Here is a 19379-nt window from a genome sequence, read left to right as displayed (position 1 = left end):
GTACACACATACACACTCACTCACACGCACTCACTCACTCTCTCACACACACTTCATACACACAAAACACACCCCCATACGCACATATAGACAGACGGACATAAACACCTTTGCAAACAAACACACATACACACACACATACACTTACGCACACGCACATACACACACCCACCCACTCTCTCTCTTTCTCTCTCTTTCTCTCTTATACAAACAGACACACACCCACACACACACTGTACATACGCACGCACACACACACACACACATTGACTCACACAAATCTCATACACACAAAACACACACTCATACGCACATAGACCGGCACGGTTGGCCTAGTGGTAAGGCGTCCGCCCCGTGATCGGGAGGTCGTGGGTTCGAACCCCGGCCGGGTCATACCTAAGACTTTAAAATTGGCAATCTAGTGGCTGCTCCGCCTGGCGTCTGGCATTATGGGGTTAGTGCTGGGACTGGTTGGTCCGGTGTCAGAATACTGTGACTGGGTGAGACATGAAGCCTGTGCTGCGACTTCTGTCTTGTGTGTGGCGCACGTTATATGTCAAAGCAGCACCGCCCTGATATGGCCCTTCGTGGTCGGCTGGGCGTTAAGCAAACAAACAAACAAATACGCACATAGACAGTCGAACACACACACCTTTACAAACAAACACCATATACACACTCATACACACACAAACATACACACAAACTCAGACACACACAAACATACACACAAACACATTCACACACACACACACACACACACTCTCTCTCTCTCAAACACACACATACACACACACACACACACACACACACACACACACCCCAAGTCACACACACACACATACTCACACTCACTCACACGCACTCACTCACTCTCTCACAAAAACTTCATACACACAAAACACAAACCCATACGCACATATGGACAGACGGACATACACACCTTTACAAACAAACACACATACACGCACACACATACACTTATGCCCACACACACTGTCACAAGCAGCTGTAATTTCTTTCGTATTATATGCAATCATTGCAAGCGCCTGTTCTTTGTGCTGTCGTTTACCTGCCAGGTGAGACAGCTAGCACTCGTAGTTTTCGTGCGGCACGGTTTTCGCTAAATTCTAGTGTAACGGGTGTATCTCAGGTGTGCTGTAGTGAGCAGTTAATTCAGTTGTGTGTCAGTTTTATTCATTCTTGCCGTAGCCGTTTACAGGGCTAGAAGTCTGCGTTCCAGACTGGAATCCGTTCTTCATTTGAACGTTACTTTTGCTTCCATAGAGCAAAAGGGAGCTGTCTTCATTTGACAGGGGAATTTCGCGTATGCTTTCATGCAACCAGGATGTGGTGCGTAATTCTTTTCTATTGTTTTCGGTGTAGTTTAGGCTGTTTGCGTGGTACATGTTTGTTGTTTCATGTCTGTGCGTTTCTTATATGTTCAGGCTAGTCAGTCAGGTATTTCGCTTAAAGAAGGTTAGTTTTATTAGAATTGTTAGTTATGTTAGTTATCAATTTTGAATATGGTCTGTGCATTATGATAACTTGTGTATGTAAAAAGACGGAAAGCTATTTTCGTGTTACATGTTTGCATAACTTCTGCCAATTATTAAACATGTAATGAATTGGTAGAACGTTCATAACATATGGAGTATTTGTGCGAGTGTGTGAGAGTCATAGAGGCTTTGTCCATTCTTTCCTGCATTGGGTTTGATATATGGGAACGGATAAGCGATGTGAGTTAACCATGGACTAAGAGCAATGCTAACCATTTCAGGTTGCGGTTTTCTTGCCGAGGAGTGATGGAGATGATCCGCCAGCCCAGTCAAGCTAAGCCATTCTACTGTTGAGGGCTGCTATGGACTCGCTTCGCATGGAACTCGTTCTACAGCTGAGGGCTGCTATGGACTCACTTCGCCAGGAACTCATTCTGCGCTCGTGACGTCATTCGTCTTCGGGGCATCTAAACCCAGGATCTCGCTTCACTTCAAGTCACTGTCAGACCTGCTGGACGGTAACTCTTCCGCTAAATCCGTCCCCTAAAAATAACTCATGCAGGAAGTGTAATTTCAGTGTATGATGGAGTGATAGAAAGAGGGTGTGCTTGCGAGGTAGATATTTGATGTGAGTGAATGAGAGTAATTAGAGTGTAAACGTTAATTATCTTTGGCAAGGGATTGGGGTTATTTGATGTGTAAATGTGAGTTTTGAGTGCTTTGTTTTGTTCAAGAAACGTATAAACTTCATTTATTGTGATTTGTACCTTTTTACAGTTTGAGAGAGAGAAAATTCTGTGAGTTTGTGGATGACAGACTGCGCATATGTGTGTGCGCATATGTGTGTGTGACAAATGGGGGCTCGTCCGGGATTTATGATTGGGATAGCTAGCTAGAAGTAGTGGGTCTATCCTAACTTTTCATCGTCACCTCAGATTTTTCTGTTTGCCTTCTGTTTTTCTGATATTGTTTTGTCTTGTTTTGTCATGTCTTTGTGATACCTGTATATTGAATATCATTCGTGTGATAGCACTAGAGTTCATTACTTTTGTCACTACCGTCGTAACAGTGACAGAAGTCGGTGTTTTCCGCGCATAGTACTGCTATTCATTTTGCGAAAGAAAGCGTTCATTTGCAAAGCTTGTTTTTCCTTGTTCGGTATTTATTGGTGTTCTAGCTCATTTCATTCAGAAGTACCATAAATACTTTTTCCTTTTTATTCCACTGTTTACTGAAGATAAAGATCAATATGTCCGCGAGGAAAACTCGTAACGCGGCCCTGTCTAGTTTTTCTACGCCTGACCCGACTTTGTCTCTTTCCGGCCATGAGTTATCAACTCCGCCTACTCATAGCGAAGTACTTTCTGAATCAGCTGGAAACTCGGTTAGTCTTAGTGCCGAGCATGAGCAGATTGCCGCTAGGGGCAGAGCGTTGGGCGTCCGTTCCGGTAGTGCACTTGCCAGATTTGTGCAAGAAGAATTGGACCGTCTGCGCCATCAACAGCAGCAACAACAACGAGTGGGATTGGAGGCTCAGCTGCTAAAAGCTCAACTGGAAGAGGCTCGACTGAGACAAGAAGAGGCAAGAAGAAGACAAGAGAGAGAGGAAGAAGAGGCAAGAAGAAGACAGGAGAGAGAGGAAGAAGAGGCAAGAAGGAAACAGGAGAGAGAAGAGGAAGAGGCAAGAAGGAAACAGGAGAGAGAAGAGGAAGAGGCAAGAAGGAAACAGGAGAGAGAAGAGGAAGAATATACCCGACGTCAACGTTTGGCTGAGTTGGAGGAGGAGAGGATTCGGACACAGTTAGCAAGGGCCCAGCGTGAAGAAACTGCTCATGTTCCCCATATCCGTCCAATAGAACCTGTCCGTCTAAAGATCGATCCGTTTGATACCACCAAAGAAGATTTGGATACTTTTTTAGGGCGATTTGAGAGAGCGGCATCCCTGAGTGGGTGGAACAGGGAACGAGACTGGGGAGCTAGGCTGGGGACACTTCTTAAAGGTTTTTTCTCAGAGGTTTACCTAGAATTGCCTGATGAAGACGCCGTAAAGTACGACAAAGTGGTGGAGACGCTACGTGGGGCTTTTCGTTGGACTGCTGACTCTTACCTCTCCAAGTTTCGTCAGGCTGTGAAAAAGGATGAAGAAACATTTCAGCAGCATGCTACTCGGCTCCGGATTTGGTTTGAGCGGTGGAGAAAGGCAGCCAAGAAGGAGGAGACATACGAAGGAGTTCGAGATCTCATACTGATGGAGCACCTTCTCGACAGAGTATCTGGAGAACTTGCCGACTTCATCAGACAGAATGACCCCAGTACCCTTACTGAAGCTGCTGAACTAGCTGAGAGATTTGCATCGTCGAAACGGGCCAGGAAAAATCCAGTTACGGTCTTTGGTAAAGCATTGGGTCATCAGAAAGGACCAAGTAGCCCGAAGAAGGATGAAACTCCAGAACAACTTGCTGACTCTAAGCCATCAGGATTCAAGGGAAAATGTTTCAACTGCGGTCAGGAAGGTCACTCTAGAAGAAACTGTCCTCGTCTAACTTCGGTGAAAACCGTTGTCACTCTAGGAACGGTCACCTCAGGAACTGAACTGCCTGCTCTCTGTGATCCTTGCAGCCAACTGACCTACTCTCCTAGATGTACTGTGAACGTCAATGGTTCTTCAGTATCTGCCCTGAGGGATACTGGAGCTGACGGGCTAGTGGTGGATTCGTCTCTTGTGCGAGATAACAAGCGCAGCGTTGGACGACAAACCATCCGACTTGCAGCCGGCAACGTTGAACGAGAGTGCCCAACTGTTGTGATTGACTTTGAATCGCCTTTCTTTTCAGGAAAGGCAATTGCTATCGTGGTGGAGGATCTTGCTCATCCTGTATTGATTGGAAATGCCATTCCGTTGCCTGATGGACAAACTCTGGAAGTTCCGGTGTACAGGGGAAAGGCATATCCTGTGAAGACATTTGTTGTCACCAGAGCACAGCATGCTCGAGAACAACAAGGACCCAAAACTCTTAAAATGAAGGACTCCGGACTGGGAGGTGTCACCCGAGATGAACTCATTCAGCTACAAGAGAACGACTCTACATTGGCACGCATTCGAGAGCTAGCGGCGGTTAGTAATTCTGTTCCCTCCGGGAAACATGGCCAAGTGAAGTTTTCCTGGAAGAAAGGAGTTCTGCAAAGGGAGTTCTCATCAGGTGAAAATGTGTACCATCAGATAGTTGTACCAGAAGCCTTGAGACCTGGAATCCTTAAGCTGTCGCATGATGTACCAATGGCTGGCCATCTTGGTTCGAGGAGGACTCGGAATCGAGTGTGGAACTCTTTCTACCGGCCGGGAATGGGCGGTGACATCCGTCGATATGTACAATCCTGCAACGTTTGCCAGCGAGCTCTACCCAAGGGGAAAATTCCAAAAGCACCACTTGGAAAGATGCCTCTGCGGGATGAACCATTCTCCTTCCGGATTCGTGCGATCCGAGGACGTGAAAACGTGGGAGCGGATTATTACAGCCGAGTTGTGTAAAGTTTTGTAACTTAACTGTTAGTTCAGTCTAACAAGGGGGGTGTGTCACAAGCAGCTGTAATTTCTTTCGTATTATATGCAATCATTGCAAGCGCCTGTTCTTTGTGCTGTCGTTTACCTGCCAGGTGAGACAGCTAGCACTCGTAGTTTTCGTGCGGCACGGTTTTCTCTAAATTCTAGTGTAACGGGTGTATCTCAGGTGTGCTGTAGTGAGCAGTAAATTCAGTTGTGTGTCAGTTTTATTCATTCTTGCCGTAGCCGTTTACAGGGCTAGAAGTCTGCGTTCCAGACTGGAATCCGTTCTTCATTTGAACGTTACTTTTGCTTCCATAGAGCAAAAGGGAGCTGTCTTCATTTGACAGGGGAATTTCGCGTATGCTTTCATGCAACCAGGATGTGGTGCGTAATTCTTTTCTATTGTTTTCGGTGTAGTTTAGGCTGTTTGCGTGGTACATGTTTGTTGTTTCGTGTCTGTGCGTTTCTTATATGTTCAGGCTAGTCAGTCAGGTATTTCGTTTAAAGAAGGTTAGTTTTATTAGTATTGTTAGTTATGTTAGTTATCAATTTTGAATATGGTCTGTGCATTATGATAACTTGTGTATGTAAAAAGACGGAAAGCTATTTTCGTGTTACATGTTTGCATAACTTCTGCCAATTATTAAACATGTAATGAATTGGTAGAACGTTCATAACATATGAAGTATTTGTGCGAGTGTGTGAGAGTCATAGAGGCTTTGTCCATTCTTTCCTGCATTGGGTTTGATATATGGGAACGGATAAGCGATGTGAGTTAACCATGGACTAAGAGCAATGCTAACCATTTCAGGTTGCGGTTTTCTTGCCGAGGAGTGATGGAGATGATCCGCCAGCCCAGTCAAGCTAAGCCATTCTACTGTTGAGGGCTGCTATGGACTCGCTTCGCATGGAACTCGTTCTACAGCTGAGGGCTGCTATGGACTCACTTCGCCAGGAACTCATTCTGCGCTCGTGACGTCATTCGTCTTCGGGGCATCTAAACCCAGGATCTCGCTTCACTTCAAGTCACTGTCAGACCTGCTGGACGGTAACTCTTCCGCTAAATCCGTCCCCTAAAAATAACTCATGCAGGAAGTGTAATTTCAGTGTATGATGGAGTGATAGCAAGAGGGTGTGCTTGCGAGGTAGATATTTGATGTGAGTGAATGAGAGTAATTAGAGTGTAAACGTTAATTATCTTTGGCAAGGGATTGGGGTTATTTGATGTGTAAATGTGAGTTTTGAGTGCTTTGTTTTGTTCAAGAAACGTATAAACTTCATTTATTGTGATTTGTATTTTTTTTACAGTTTGAGAGAGAGAAAATTCTGTGAGTTTGTGGATGACAGACTGCGCATATGTGTGTGCGCATATGTGTGTGTGACACACACACTCACACACACACGAGTACAGACTCATGCACGCGTGCGCGCACACACACACACACACATACCACACACATACGAGTACAGACTCATGCACGCGTGCGCACGCACACACGCACGCACACACACACACACACACAAATACACACACACACACACACACACACACACACACACAGTAACACTAACACATGTGCTCAAAATGAACACAAACACACACACTGCGCGAGAGAGAAAGACTACAGGGAGGCATGACGTCATGATGCAATAATTGACGTCAAAGACTTTTGACCGTGACGTAATCTTCTCACGCGAGCTTTATCCATAGTCTTGAACAACCACACACAAATAGACTTGGAAAGTACAGAATTTCTACCCGTCCAAAGCGGCCTTGGGTGGCGTTTGCTGAAAAAATGGGGGCGACTATTGCACCCACCGTATTTTTGTTAGTATGGTCCCAATTTTTGGTGAACTTCCATCTCCAACTGTAGCACGTAGCCGGGCACAAAGAATCCTTCTTTATCATGTATTATCGGTGTGAACATTTCTCAAGTCGATTACAGTATGTGGGATACCTCCAGCTTCGCTGGGATATATAGAATACTACATGGCTTGCTGTGTCGTACCAGATTTACACGAGTTGTTTTTTTAAATATTGAACTGCGAGCGAAAGCGAGCTGTTCACTATTTGAAAAAGCAACGAGTGTAAATCTGGTACGACACAGCAAGCCATGTAGTATTCTGTTTATCCTACATACTGTACTTACGTGTATTTTACTGAAAATGTCTTGCAGACGAGGCAGCTAAATTGAAGACGCTTGTTTTGGAACCTCGATCTCTTCTAAAGCCTCGTGCAATCTATTACGTCAAAGCAAAGAAACGTCACTCTGAAAGTGTGGCGTGACGGGTTAGTTCTAAAGATTCATCGAGGGTAATTAGCGAGCGCAAGTTTTGTTTCTATAATGACGTTTATCTCGGTGACTTTGGCATCATAAGCAGTGGAAAAACAGGTCCCTGCCAGACTTGCTTGACATGACCTCATTTACATGATATACACACGTGTGATTTGAACGATTATTATCTCACGGGTGTCTCTCTCACGTATGTAGGATAAAAATAGTTACAGCAGATAGAAGACGAAGAGACAGTCGAAGATCGTCTATTATAAGAGAGATACCATATTGAAACAAGTCGCGAAAGGCAAAATTACAACATTTAGTCAATCTGTCGAACCCACAGAATAAAACTGAACGCACTGCATTTTTTTTTCACCAAGACAAAACACACACCGGGGACTGTGTTCCGCCTTATTTCAGCCGGGCTCGTTGTTCCTCCGTTTTCAGCAGGGCCCGATGTCACGCAAACGTAAGTGTCTTCATATAAACACAAACTATGACTTTCACACTTGTCTAAGCTAAAATTGATGAATGTCAGTAGAAAGGGGAATAATTGCTTTCTTTGTAGACAGCTACTTACGTCTATTGATTATCTGGCTAATTGACAGTGGCCGAATGTAAGGCCTGCATGCGGATTTTTGTGTGAAAAATGAAGGTTCAATGTAAATTTCTCTCAAACATGGATTTGAACAACAAATATTCCTCTATTGTTACTATTTTGGGTATAGCTATGTTCATCTGTATCAATTTCGTGCTTCAATACGTCATCATTATGTCATAAGAAGCAATCAAAACAAGCAAGTGGTGTACGTTTTGTTCCGCGCTGGGCCCCCTACATTTTTGTCTGCGTTCCGCGCTGGGCTTGCTTTTGTTCCGCGCTGGGCCCTAGGAAATGACAGAAAGATGTGCAATTGTTATGGAAATTAAAAGATGTTGTTCCTCTGCAAGTGTGTAAATGTAGGCATTAGTAGCCTATATGTGTTACAACGATGTTAAATATGCTGTTCCATGTATACAGATAGTCTCAATAGTGCAGTGTGAGGGGTTTGCACACTTCTTTTAGACTTTTAGACTTATATGTTTTTTCAAAAATGTGACTCATGTAAAAAGATTTTTCCATTTCTTTACCAGGGAAAAAACTTTTACATCATAGTATTTCAGCCACAATAAAGTATAACCCCCCCACACACACACACACACACACACACACACACACACGCACGCACACACACATATACACACACACAAACACACGCGCACGCGCGCGCACACAGACGCACACACAGTCAATGAGAACAATTTTCTTTTAACTGTATCGCTCTTTTCCTCGACTGATATTTTTTCAAAGTAGACAACGACCCCCCCCCCCCCCCTCCCATTTCAACTCCATAGGAAAGCAAACAAAACCACACACAAATTACTTGACCGCACTTAAGTGACTAACATACACACACACACACACACAACCACACACACACACACACACACACACACGTACACACCTTCGCGCGGGCAAGCCGCAAGAGAGCAAATAAGGTAAAACATAGCATAGAAGGAAAAGAAAGATCAATTATTAAGAAAAGTACACGTTAACAAATCAAACAGAGTTACCTGCATTGTAAAAAATATCTTGCCCACATGACATCAGTATGGTCGGAATAAAACTACATGTTCAAAAATTTAGAGAATAAAACACAACAACAGGAAGAAAAAAAACACGAACATTTTTTAAATTATCGACCACATTTGTGACCCTCCACCACGAAATGAGTCGCATGTCACCTTTGCATGATTTTCATATTTTTACATTTTCATAAAGAGTTTTTTATGCTCTATCCAGTGGTGAAAACCGTTTTAGAAAAGAGCGAAAACTGTTTGAGTTATAAGCCTGTGACTAAGGTGACCCTCACACTGTTACCATACACTCCCCGGACTTATATTAAGCCTAGCGCAGAACCGCGCGAGGTGACATGCGACTCATTTCGTGGTGGAGGGTCACATTTGGACAGCAACTGAATGAATTCTTCTGTAATTGCAACATGTAACTCACGTAAAAGCATTTTTCTATTTCTTTACCAGGGAAGAAAGAATGTTTCCCAATCAGATCATAGTATTTCTGCCATAAAAAAAGTGTAACCATCCCTCCTCCACACACACACACACACATACACACACACACACACACACACACACACACACACACACACACACACACACACACACACACAAACAGGCGCACCCTTCCCATTATGCGCCTGTCACACATTACCGGATAGAGCTTCCGGACGTGTAACGGATGAAATATTTGTTTATCCGTTGGCAAAGTTGTCAGTCCGGTAGAAAAATCCAAACTACGGACGTATTTGCACCGCACATGGAACGGTTGAAACGTACCCGTAACGGACATGTAACGCACGGCTACAGTACAACAAGCCAAGTGTCTCCGAATGACTGACGTACAACAAACGGACATGAACCGGCCAATCAGTACGCGCACAGGATTCATTCCGGACAAACCGAACACATAACGGATATCGACGGGCGCGTGCCGGAAACAACAACGAGTATACATTTTGTGAACTTTTTATATGCCCTGGGATGATCAGGTTCTTCCGGTCCTCCCCCTGTAGTTGTCCTGTAGGTATGCTGTATTCATCAGTTCTGTACGTTTTATCCGTTTTTCAATTAGTTTGTCTATTCGTCGTGTCTGGTGTTAATCCTGCAGGCATCCTGTGTTTGTCCGTTAGGTGTCCGTTAGGTGTTCGTTTTATGCGTTCAAGTTCCATCAACGGACTGGACAACGTATCCCCACCGTACACCTACAGCATATAAACGAATGAATAACGGACACTGACAGGAGTTATACAGGACAGAACGCACATGCACAGGACAACCAACGGATATTCTTGTCCGTCAGTGTCCGTTTCAAGTTTTGTGCATGCAAAAGACTTTCTAACGGATGCAGACGGACACACCGCACATCACCGGACATGGAACGCATGTTTCCGGACATAAAACGGACATAAAACGGACGTGAAACGTACATTGACGGACATCACCGGATAAACAAATATTTCATCAGTTACACGTCCGGAAGCTCTATCCGATATTGTGTGACAGTGACATTACACTTTCATAAAAACCAAACGGAAAGAATAATTTATTGTTGAATTTTTGTTTTACCCCTGCTGGCTAAAATTGCCCGAACAAACGGAATAGAGCCAAGTTAAGAATCACGGCATCAAAGTGCACAAAGTCAGATCGTGCAGTTCCTGGCATGACGCGACAGCTGTGCTCTAAACTTGAACTGCGCCGAACATTTGGCACAAGAATACCCCAGATCATAAAGTGCACGCGCTTTTCATGATCATGCAGGCTTTTTTCTGCTGCTGTAGGTCTTGGAACCGTGTTCACAAGCGGTCCGAGCATCTATAGCTGTGCACCTGTGCCTCTTGGGGTTGACATTACGCTTGTCAGCAAATTTCTTGTTGCACTGAAAACAAGAGTATGGCTTGGTTTTTAGGTGGACAGAGTTTGTATGTGCGTGCAAATTACTCGCTTCTCTGAAGCGCTTGTGGCAGATTTGGCACTCAACACTACAATTGTCTTCATGGTGCAGTCTTGTATGTCTTGTTAAGCTCTGGTGTTACTGTAGCTCTTTCCACAATGCGGACAAACATGGCCAGTACGTTCCGGTTGTGACCGCTTAGGGGTTGACGTCAGTGGCAGACCAGCACTTGTGCTTGAGGCAACCTTTACTTCACTGCTGATATCCAGAAAGCTATCCAGGGTAACAGCTGACAGCTCCATCTGTTGAGAAAATCCCTTAAAACGCGTTAAATTTGGCTACAAAAAATGCGAATCTCATCTAAGAAGTGGTCCCAGCGCGGAACACTTTCAGTTGATATGACATCCCAGCTCGGAACACATGGGTGTCCAGCGCGGAACAAAACTCGACTGACATGGGTTTTGGTTTTACTTCTCTTGCCTCAACGCCTTAAAGCAGGTTCGGGAAAATGCATCAGCATAGCAGCAAGAAACTATAGAACAAACTTATGATACAGAAAAGCCATAACATGATACCGTTGCTTATCATTTCTTCATTTTGATCAGTTTGTGAGCCCAAAAGGCGACATCCCGCAAGTATTTCAAGCCGATGCGGGTCACATACTAAACCTAGTCAGATAAAAAAAAAACAGCAATAGAGAGACAAATCACTTAGGTTAGTGCAGTAACCATCCGTTTTTGGAAGTGAGTTTTCTAGAAGACATAGTTTGTACTTTAGTGCAGACACTTACGTTTGTGTGACACCAAGCCCAGCTGAAAACGGAGGAACAACGAGCCCGGCTGAAATAAGGCGGAACACAGTCCCCGGTGTGAAACAGCTTCGTCAATCCACGCGGCAAGGAAGTCGCTCATTTTTTCAACGGGTAGATTGAACTCGGCAGCCCGGTAAAGCAATCAATCTAGGAGAGCGAACACTCTGATATAACAAGAAGAGCAAACGCTCGATCGAGTCACTTTCGCAGTTCTGAATATTATATGAGGCATCAGATGGACAGGAAGAAATTGCTATTCACAACACAATACAGATGTAAATAATTTGATGTAAAGAATAATCCTATAAAGTTTGAATCAAATCCGATGAATAGTTTCAGAGATATGATATTTCAATTTTTTTCCTTCAAGACATACCTGTGACCTTGAAAAAGGTCAAAGGTCACCAAAGCAGACGTCAAAGTGTAGAGGTCACTGGGAGTCACGTTCACATAAAATTTGAGCCCGGTCACTTTTATAGTTTCCGAGAAAAGCCCAACGTTAAGTTGTGTGTTGCCGAACAGAAAAGGCTAGTTATCTCCCTTGTTTTTCTGATAACGTTCGTAAAAGGCTACAGATGTAAATACTTTGATGTAAAGAATAATCCTACAAAGTTTCAATCACATCCGATGAACTTTGTCAAAGATATAAAATGTCTAATTTTTCCTTTGACGCTGACCTGTGACCTTGAAAAAGGTCAAAGGTCAACGAAACCATCGTTAAAGTGTAGAGGTCATTGGAGGTCACGACTAAACAAAATATGAGCCGGATCGCTTTGATAGTTTCCGAGAAAAGTCCAACGTTAAGGTGGTGTCTACGGACGGCCGGCCGGACGGCCGGCCGGACGGCCGGACAGACTAACACTGACCGATTACATAGAGTCACTTTTTCTCAAGTGACTCAAAAACAAGCTGAAGTCGGATGTGCTGGGCCTGACTTGTCAGGCGCGTAACGGCAGCACAACGCATCTACGCTCACAAGCGAACGACGAAGAAGAAGAAGAAGCTCATTTTTTCCGTGTAACACGAAGTGAAACTGACATGCAAGAATAGCAAAATAGCGTACTGCGGTAAGCAGGGAAGCGCGCTTTTCTGTATTCTGGAATCAGGAAATGATAAGGAATAAGATGAAATCATTTTTTGATCGATTTCTTAAATTATAATCGAAGTACTAAACAAGGAACTTAGTCGATAAATATCGACAGGGGGCGGACAAATGGTTTACATGTGAAATGTGTGTATATGGGTGTGGTTCTGAAACAAACAAACCATGTGAACCCCCCCCCATCCCACCGCTCGCGGGCTGAACGACTGACGTCTTTTCCAGAAGAACACCGCGTGTACATAATACACAATTCGATCGCGTAGCACTGCCAATGCACATTTTCGCAACGAAAACCGTGCTACTGTTTCTTGTGTGTTAAATCTGAAAGCAATATAAGTGAACGAACAATTGAAAACTGATATCACGTTACTAAACTCCCAAAAGTAATAAATTACTTCTGACTGCGGTACACAATACGGCAGTCACCTCTGCGAATGCTGTCGAAGAATCTAACCGAAAGTAAACATTCTGGGAATCTACGCGCATCGGCCTTGACGCAAGTTCAATACTAAGCCAATGAGCGCGCCGCGGCGAAGTTGGCAGCTGTAAGTCTCGCAGCGCTGGCTGGCTGAGCGAGTTGCGTGTCCATCCATATTTATTAGGTCCAAGCCGCACCGTAGACCAGATTAGTAGGTGCTTGAGTTTGGTATTTTGATTTTACATAACATTAAACCTTTCTTGGGGTTCATGGTCATGGCAACAGCCATAATAATATTATATCATGTATAATATTACATTTCAGCATATTTGAATTACATGTCATCATACCAAACTGTCATACATTTTTATTCCTACATCATTCTGATTGATCACAACCAAACCTACTATCAGTGGACACATCCAAATGTAAGCGCCTGTTCTTGACAACTTTTAATCGATCTAAAAATAGCAACTTGCTGGGCCCTTTGCCGCCAACAGACACTGTTTGGCCTGTAGGTAAAATGTACAATGTATTTTCTGATTTGTGCACAAAAGCTTTTTTTCTTTTTTCTTTTTTTTAACATAACAATGTTTAATGTCACTGTATGTTTAAAAGACCATGGTCATATTTGTAAAAAAAATGTTAAATTAGAAAATAAATAACATTTTGGTTCATGATTTTTCCTACACCTGTGCTAAAAATAAGAAATAAAAATGTCGGGTATATAAGTCACTCAAATACAGCTAGGTATGAATGGCTCGGTTTGAGTTTGTTGCAGTTGACCCTGCACAATGCGACATATCATGTTTTTGTTGAACAATTTTGACGTCACCCCTCCCATAGGGTGACGTATTTCACAACTTCCTGTGTTACACAAACTCTGTGATGACCAATTTTGACGTCACCCCTCCCATAGGGTGACGGATTTCACAACTTTCTACAGATGAACAATGTTGCCTTCACCCCTCCCATAGGGTGACGGATGTCACAACTTCCTGTGTACACAAACTGATGACGTATTTCACAACAAAATGGCGCTGCCCATGGTCAACCTCTAAACTATCCGTATAGAATGGGGGCGTCCTCGCCCCCATAATAACCTATTTTCGTTAATTGTGATCACATTTTAAGAGTAACATACACCACACCCTCGTCTCGATTCCCCCCCTCTACGTTAAAACATTTAGTCAAAACAAATGTAAAAACGATCTTCATGTGCTTAGAAAAAGCAGCATAGCATGAATACTCATTGAATGCACATTACTTGATAATGTTCAACCAAACCCCCCTCCCCCCATTCCACCCCTAGTTCTGAAAACCTCTTTGGTGCTATGCAGGATTAAACCCCGGTAAGATTACCGCTCCTCTTTCTGCAAAACGACACGCTCATAAGAAAAATACCTACCTCAGGGTTAGGCATTTCTGTAGTGAAACTACAGGGGAAGCTACTGGAAGGGTATATATCATGTGTTAGAGAGTACAAACTCTCAGACCAACGGAAACCATTGCCACGGTAACGTAAGCAAAGCTGCCGATCTCGTTTTTACATTTAGTCAAGTTTTTAGTAAATGTTTTAACATAGAGGGGAAATCGAGACGAGGGTCGTGGTGTATGTGTGTGTGTGTGTACGTGTATGTGTGTCGGTGCGTGCGTGCGTGCGTGCGTGCGTGCGTGCGTGTAGAGCGATTCAGACCAAACTACTGGACCGATCTTCATGATATTTTACATGAGAGTTCCTGGGATTGATATCCCCGAACGTTGTTTTTTTTCGATGAATGTCTTTGATGACGTCATATCCGGCTTTTCGTGAAAGTTGAGGCGGCACTGTCACGCTCTCATTTTTCAACCAAATTGGTTGAAATTTTGGTCAAGTAGTCTTCGACGAAGCCCGGACTTCGGTATTGCATTTCAGCGTGGTGGCTTAAAAATTAATTAATGACTTTGGTCATTAAAAATCTAAAAATTGTAAAAAAAAATAAAATTATAAAACGATCCAAATGTACGTTTATCTTATTCTCCATCATTTTCTGATTCCAAAAACATATAAATATGTTATATTTGGATTAAAAACAAGCTCTGAAAATTAAAAATATAAAAATTATTATCAAAATTAAATTTTCGAAATCAATTTAAAAACACTTTCATCTTATTCCTTGTCGGTTCCTGATTCCAAAAACATATAGATATGATATGTTTGGATTAAAAACACGCTCAGAGAGTTAAAACGAAGAGAGGTATAGAAAAGCGTGCTATCCTTCTCAGCGCAACTACTACCCCGCACTTCTTGTCAATTTCACTGCCTTTGCCATGAGCATGAGCGGTGGACTGACGATGCTACGAGTATACAGTCATTGCGTTCAGTTTCATTCTGTGAGTTCGACAGCTACTTGACTAAATGTTGTATTTTCGCCTTACGCGACTTGTTCTTTATGATACAGGAAGACTTGTTTTGAGAATGTGAAAGTATGCAAAAACTCCTTGTGGGTTGAACATTGTCTTAAATTAAACGTCCCTAGTATACGGATTGGCGGAGCACCTAATGCATAGCTGTTAGTGGCGGGAGATAAGCATGGTAAAGGGGGACACTGCATTCTGCTGTATTTTGGTAAATTGTTACCGGACTTACGCAGGGTCCACAGGTGAGCCCAAGCGAACCACGGGATGTGGCAAGCGAACCACGGGATGTGGCAAGCGAACCACGGGATGTGGCAAGCGAACCACGGGATGTGGCAAGCGAACCACGGGATGTGGCAAGCGAACCACGGGATGGGATATCCCGTGGCCGGTTCTGGACCCTGCTCCCTCCAGATCTGAGGCCTGGGGCTGGTAGCAAAGCCCCGCAAAACAGCAGCATGGGTGCCGGAAAGCAAGCACATGGTAATGGTTTCACACCCCGACCATGCTGACTCAGGGGCAAATGAAGGTTTGCAGTGGATCTCAGACCCGTTGTTGCCAGTTAAACTAGGCCCAGCTTTTGGAGGGATGGAATTTCACAATAAAGCAGTTACCCCCCCCCCCCTTAGCCATGCTTATTTTCCGCCAATCCGTGCCCATTTTATGCCAAAACCTTTACCTATGTTGATTTATCCAGGGCCGGACTACCGGGGGGTTATGGGGGTTGCGCAACCCCACCCCCCCCCCCCTAGTCTAAACATGTACCTTACTTATTTAATTTTTTTTTTTATTATTGCTTATTTTATGCCGTTTCATGCAAGGAGCGACCATTTTCCTATCTCAGAATATGACCTACCCGTCAGCTTCAGGGGGCTTCGCCCCCTGACCCCCACAACGAGGGGGTGGGGGGTGGGTTCTAGGGTTTCCGGACCCCCCCCCCCCAGCCAAAAAATAAAAATATTGAATGAGGTATGCATTTCTTTATTTTACATTGAGTTTCAATTTTTGGGGTATTAATCAGTGACAAAATCTGCTGCCTGAAACTGGTAATGATCATCCTCAGAATGCACCAGGTTGCACCATTTTGCATCCTTTTTTTCAAAATTTTCCGGGGGGGCATGCCCCCGGACCCCCCTAGCAAGCTAGGCACTTCGCGCCGTCGGCTCGGCGCTTTGCGCCTTCACACCCATATCTTCACAATATACTTTTGAACAAAACCAGCCATAAAATGAACTGATCCGCCCCTGCCGCCAGGGGGGACATCCCCCTGGGCCACCACTGGCAACCCCCCCCCCCCCTCCTCTTCGCCTAGTCCGGCCCTGTTATCAGTCCAGTAAAAATGAACTTGACTGATCATAAGGCTTGTAATTGTGTTTTTATTGATTATCTCCCTTGAGCATGATGGGGGATATTTGTGTTGCATGGTTGTTAGTCTTGTCATAAATACATTAGTTAAGCAAAATAAGAGTTTCCCCATTCAGATTTGTTCTTTTGACAGGACCTGGTGTACGATCATACCTGGCATGCCCTTTAGGATCATTTTGATTACCTCCATCTTAGTTTATGACACATATGTGATTCCTCTGCTGTTTGTTTTTGTTCGTTTGCGAACTAGATTTGAGCTTAGGTTTAATAGACAATGTTCGGAAATAACTTAAAGGGCAGCTGTCGGGTTGCCTGGTCTCAAAAATGCGCGGAGTCGCGTGCAAAAACGCGTTTAAGAGTTTTTCGAGTTGATTCAACTAAAGACTGTTGATTTGGTCCAGAAGAAGACACTTTCATCATTAGTTTGAAACCATTAAAATGCGTGAAACTTTCTGCTAGTTCTCACAATCCACAAAAAAACGAAGCAGTTGGCAGGCCGAAACGACTCAAAATCCGCGACCGACAACTCTGTCAGCACAAGAAAAGACGCCGCAGCGTTAGCATAGCTGTGACGTCACTCGCGGAAGCCGATAAGGCCGCTGTGAAGTTTACAGTACAATGTAGACTACAGCTGGACATCTGTAATGCTGTACGCGTGATTGATTCTTGCACAAAGTAAAGTATTAGGATGGTGGTATCTTCTCAAGACCCACGTTCTCATTTTCTCTTCTTTGATCTGACCGACTGCAACCTTTACAAGTCATTTCTAAAGTGGTTCACATGCTGTTGCTACTCCTCCAGTCTACCCGGTTAAACCATAAAGTTGCTCAACCACAGACCCTCGTGTCCCTTGTCAGCAGACACTGTACACTTATGAAGAAGGTCCGCTTGAGGTGTCACACCAATTACCGTGTACGTGTGAGGTACTGAATTCAAGACAAAAGCCAACTCTGTCGGTGGGAAAATCTAGGAAAGAGATGATGATAATACATCTTCAGTTACTCACTCAAGTAGATAGACGAGATAAGATAAAGAGAAGAGAGACGGAGACAAAGATGAAACAGTGGATCTAGTGTGGAATATGGGGGAGGGGGGTTCGGCCGCAAAAAATCAAAGATGAATTTGTCAAACTGTGATTGTGATGGTTATCGTGTGTGTGTGTGTGTGTGTGTGTGTGTGTGTGTGTGTGTGTGTGTGTGTGTGTGTGTGTGTGTGTGTGTGTGTGTGTGTGTGTGTGTGTGTGTGTGTGTGTGTGTGTGTGTGTGTGATAACACGTATGTGTGTGTGTGTCTGTATATGTGTGATAACACGTGTGTGTGTCTGTGTGTCTGTGTGTGAGTGTGTTTGTGTCTGTGTGTTTGTGTTCCTCGACGCGTGACAATATCTGCCAATAAGTTGAACACAAGTCGCGTAAGGCGAAAATACAATATTTAGTCAAGTAGCTGCCATTTTTCAGCAAGACCGTATACTCGTAGCATCGTCAGTCCACCGCTCATGGCAAAGGCAGTGAAATTGACAAGAAGAGCGGGGTAGTAGTTGCGCTAAGAAGGAAAGCACGCTTTTCTGTACCTCTCTTTGTTTTAACTTTCTGAGCGTGTTTTTAATCCAAACATATCATATCTATATGTTTTTGGAATCAGGAACCGACAAGGAATAAGATGAAAGTGTTTTTAAATTGATTTGGACAATTTAATTTTGATAATAATTTTTATATATTTAATTTTCAGAGCTTGTTTTTAATCCGAATATAACATATTTATATGTTTTTGGAATCAGCAAATGATGGAGAATAAGATAAACGTAAATTTGGATCGTTTTATAAATTTTTTTTTTTTTTTACAATTTTCCGATTTTTAATGACCAAAGTCATTAATTAATTTTTAAGCCACCAAGCTGAAATGCAATACCGAACCCCGGGCTTCGTCGAAGATTACTTGACCAAAATTTGAACCAATTTGGTTGAAAAATGAGGGCGTGACAGTGCCGCCTCAACTTTCACGAAAAGCCGGATATGACGTCATCAAAGACATTTATCAAAAAAATGAAAAAAACTTTCGGGGATTTCATACCCAGGAACTCTCATGTCAAATTTCATAAAGATCGGTCCAGTAGTTTAGTCTGAATCGCTCTACACACACACACACACACACGCACGCACACACATACGCACATACACCACGACCCTCGTTTCGATTCCCCCTCGATGTTAAAATATTTAGTCAAAACTTGACTAAATATAAAAAACAGGGTTCAAGTGGAACAAAAGCAGGAGGGGGACGGAAGACATGTTATGAACTCCGTTTTTTACTGCGAAATTTTGGCCTGGGAGAAGTCACCCCATCCTAAGTTTCTCTTCACCTACCCGTGAAGTATGCTTGAGGGCTTGACTAGACAACCCGATTGCGCCCATTACACGGCATAAAGAGAGCACCGTTCAACCCGGCCGATTCCGCGGC

General features: G+C 43.6%; 1 protein-coding gene and 2 long non-coding RNA genes across 3 annotated transcripts; all 3 read left to right on the top strand.

Moving 5' to 3' along the window:
* The first annotated feature begins 1092 nt into the window (after nt 1-1092).
* On the top strand, nt 1093-2249 carry LOC138957966 (uncharacterized). The gene is made up of 2 exons (XR_011453248.1): nt 1093-1353; nt 1781-2249. It is a non-coding gene; the product is annotated as an uncharacterized lncRNA (long non-coding RNA).
* Nucleotides 2250-2748: 499 nt separating this feature from the next.
* LOC138957967 (uncharacterized) lies at nt 2749-4757 on the top strand. Its single transcript, XM_070328980.1, has 2 exons — nt 2749-4618; nt 4720-4757. Exons 1-2 carry the CDS (start codon nt 2749-2751, stop codon nt 4755-4757), a joined length of 1908 nt encoding a protein of 635 aa, XP_070185081.1.
* A 109-nt stretch (nt 4758-4866) lies between these two features.
* LOC138957965 (uncharacterized) lies at nt 4867-6323 on the top strand. The gene is made up of 2 exons (XR_011453247.1): nt 4867-5427; nt 5855-6323. It is a non-coding gene; the product is annotated as an uncharacterized lncRNA (long non-coding RNA).
* Nucleotides 6324-19379: the final 13056 nt, after the last annotated feature.

This window comes from Littorina saxatilis, unplaced genomic scaffold (assembly GCF_037325665.1).
Source record: "Littorina saxatilis isolate snail1 unplaced genomic scaffold, US_GU_Lsax_2.0 scaffold_689, whole genome shotgun sequence".
NCBI lineage: Eukaryota > Metazoa > Mollusca > Gastropoda > Littorinimorpha > Littorinidae > Littorina > Littorina saxatilis.
Note: the sequence above shows the minus strand (reverse complement) of the source record. Positions and strands in the feature narration are given on the sequence as shown.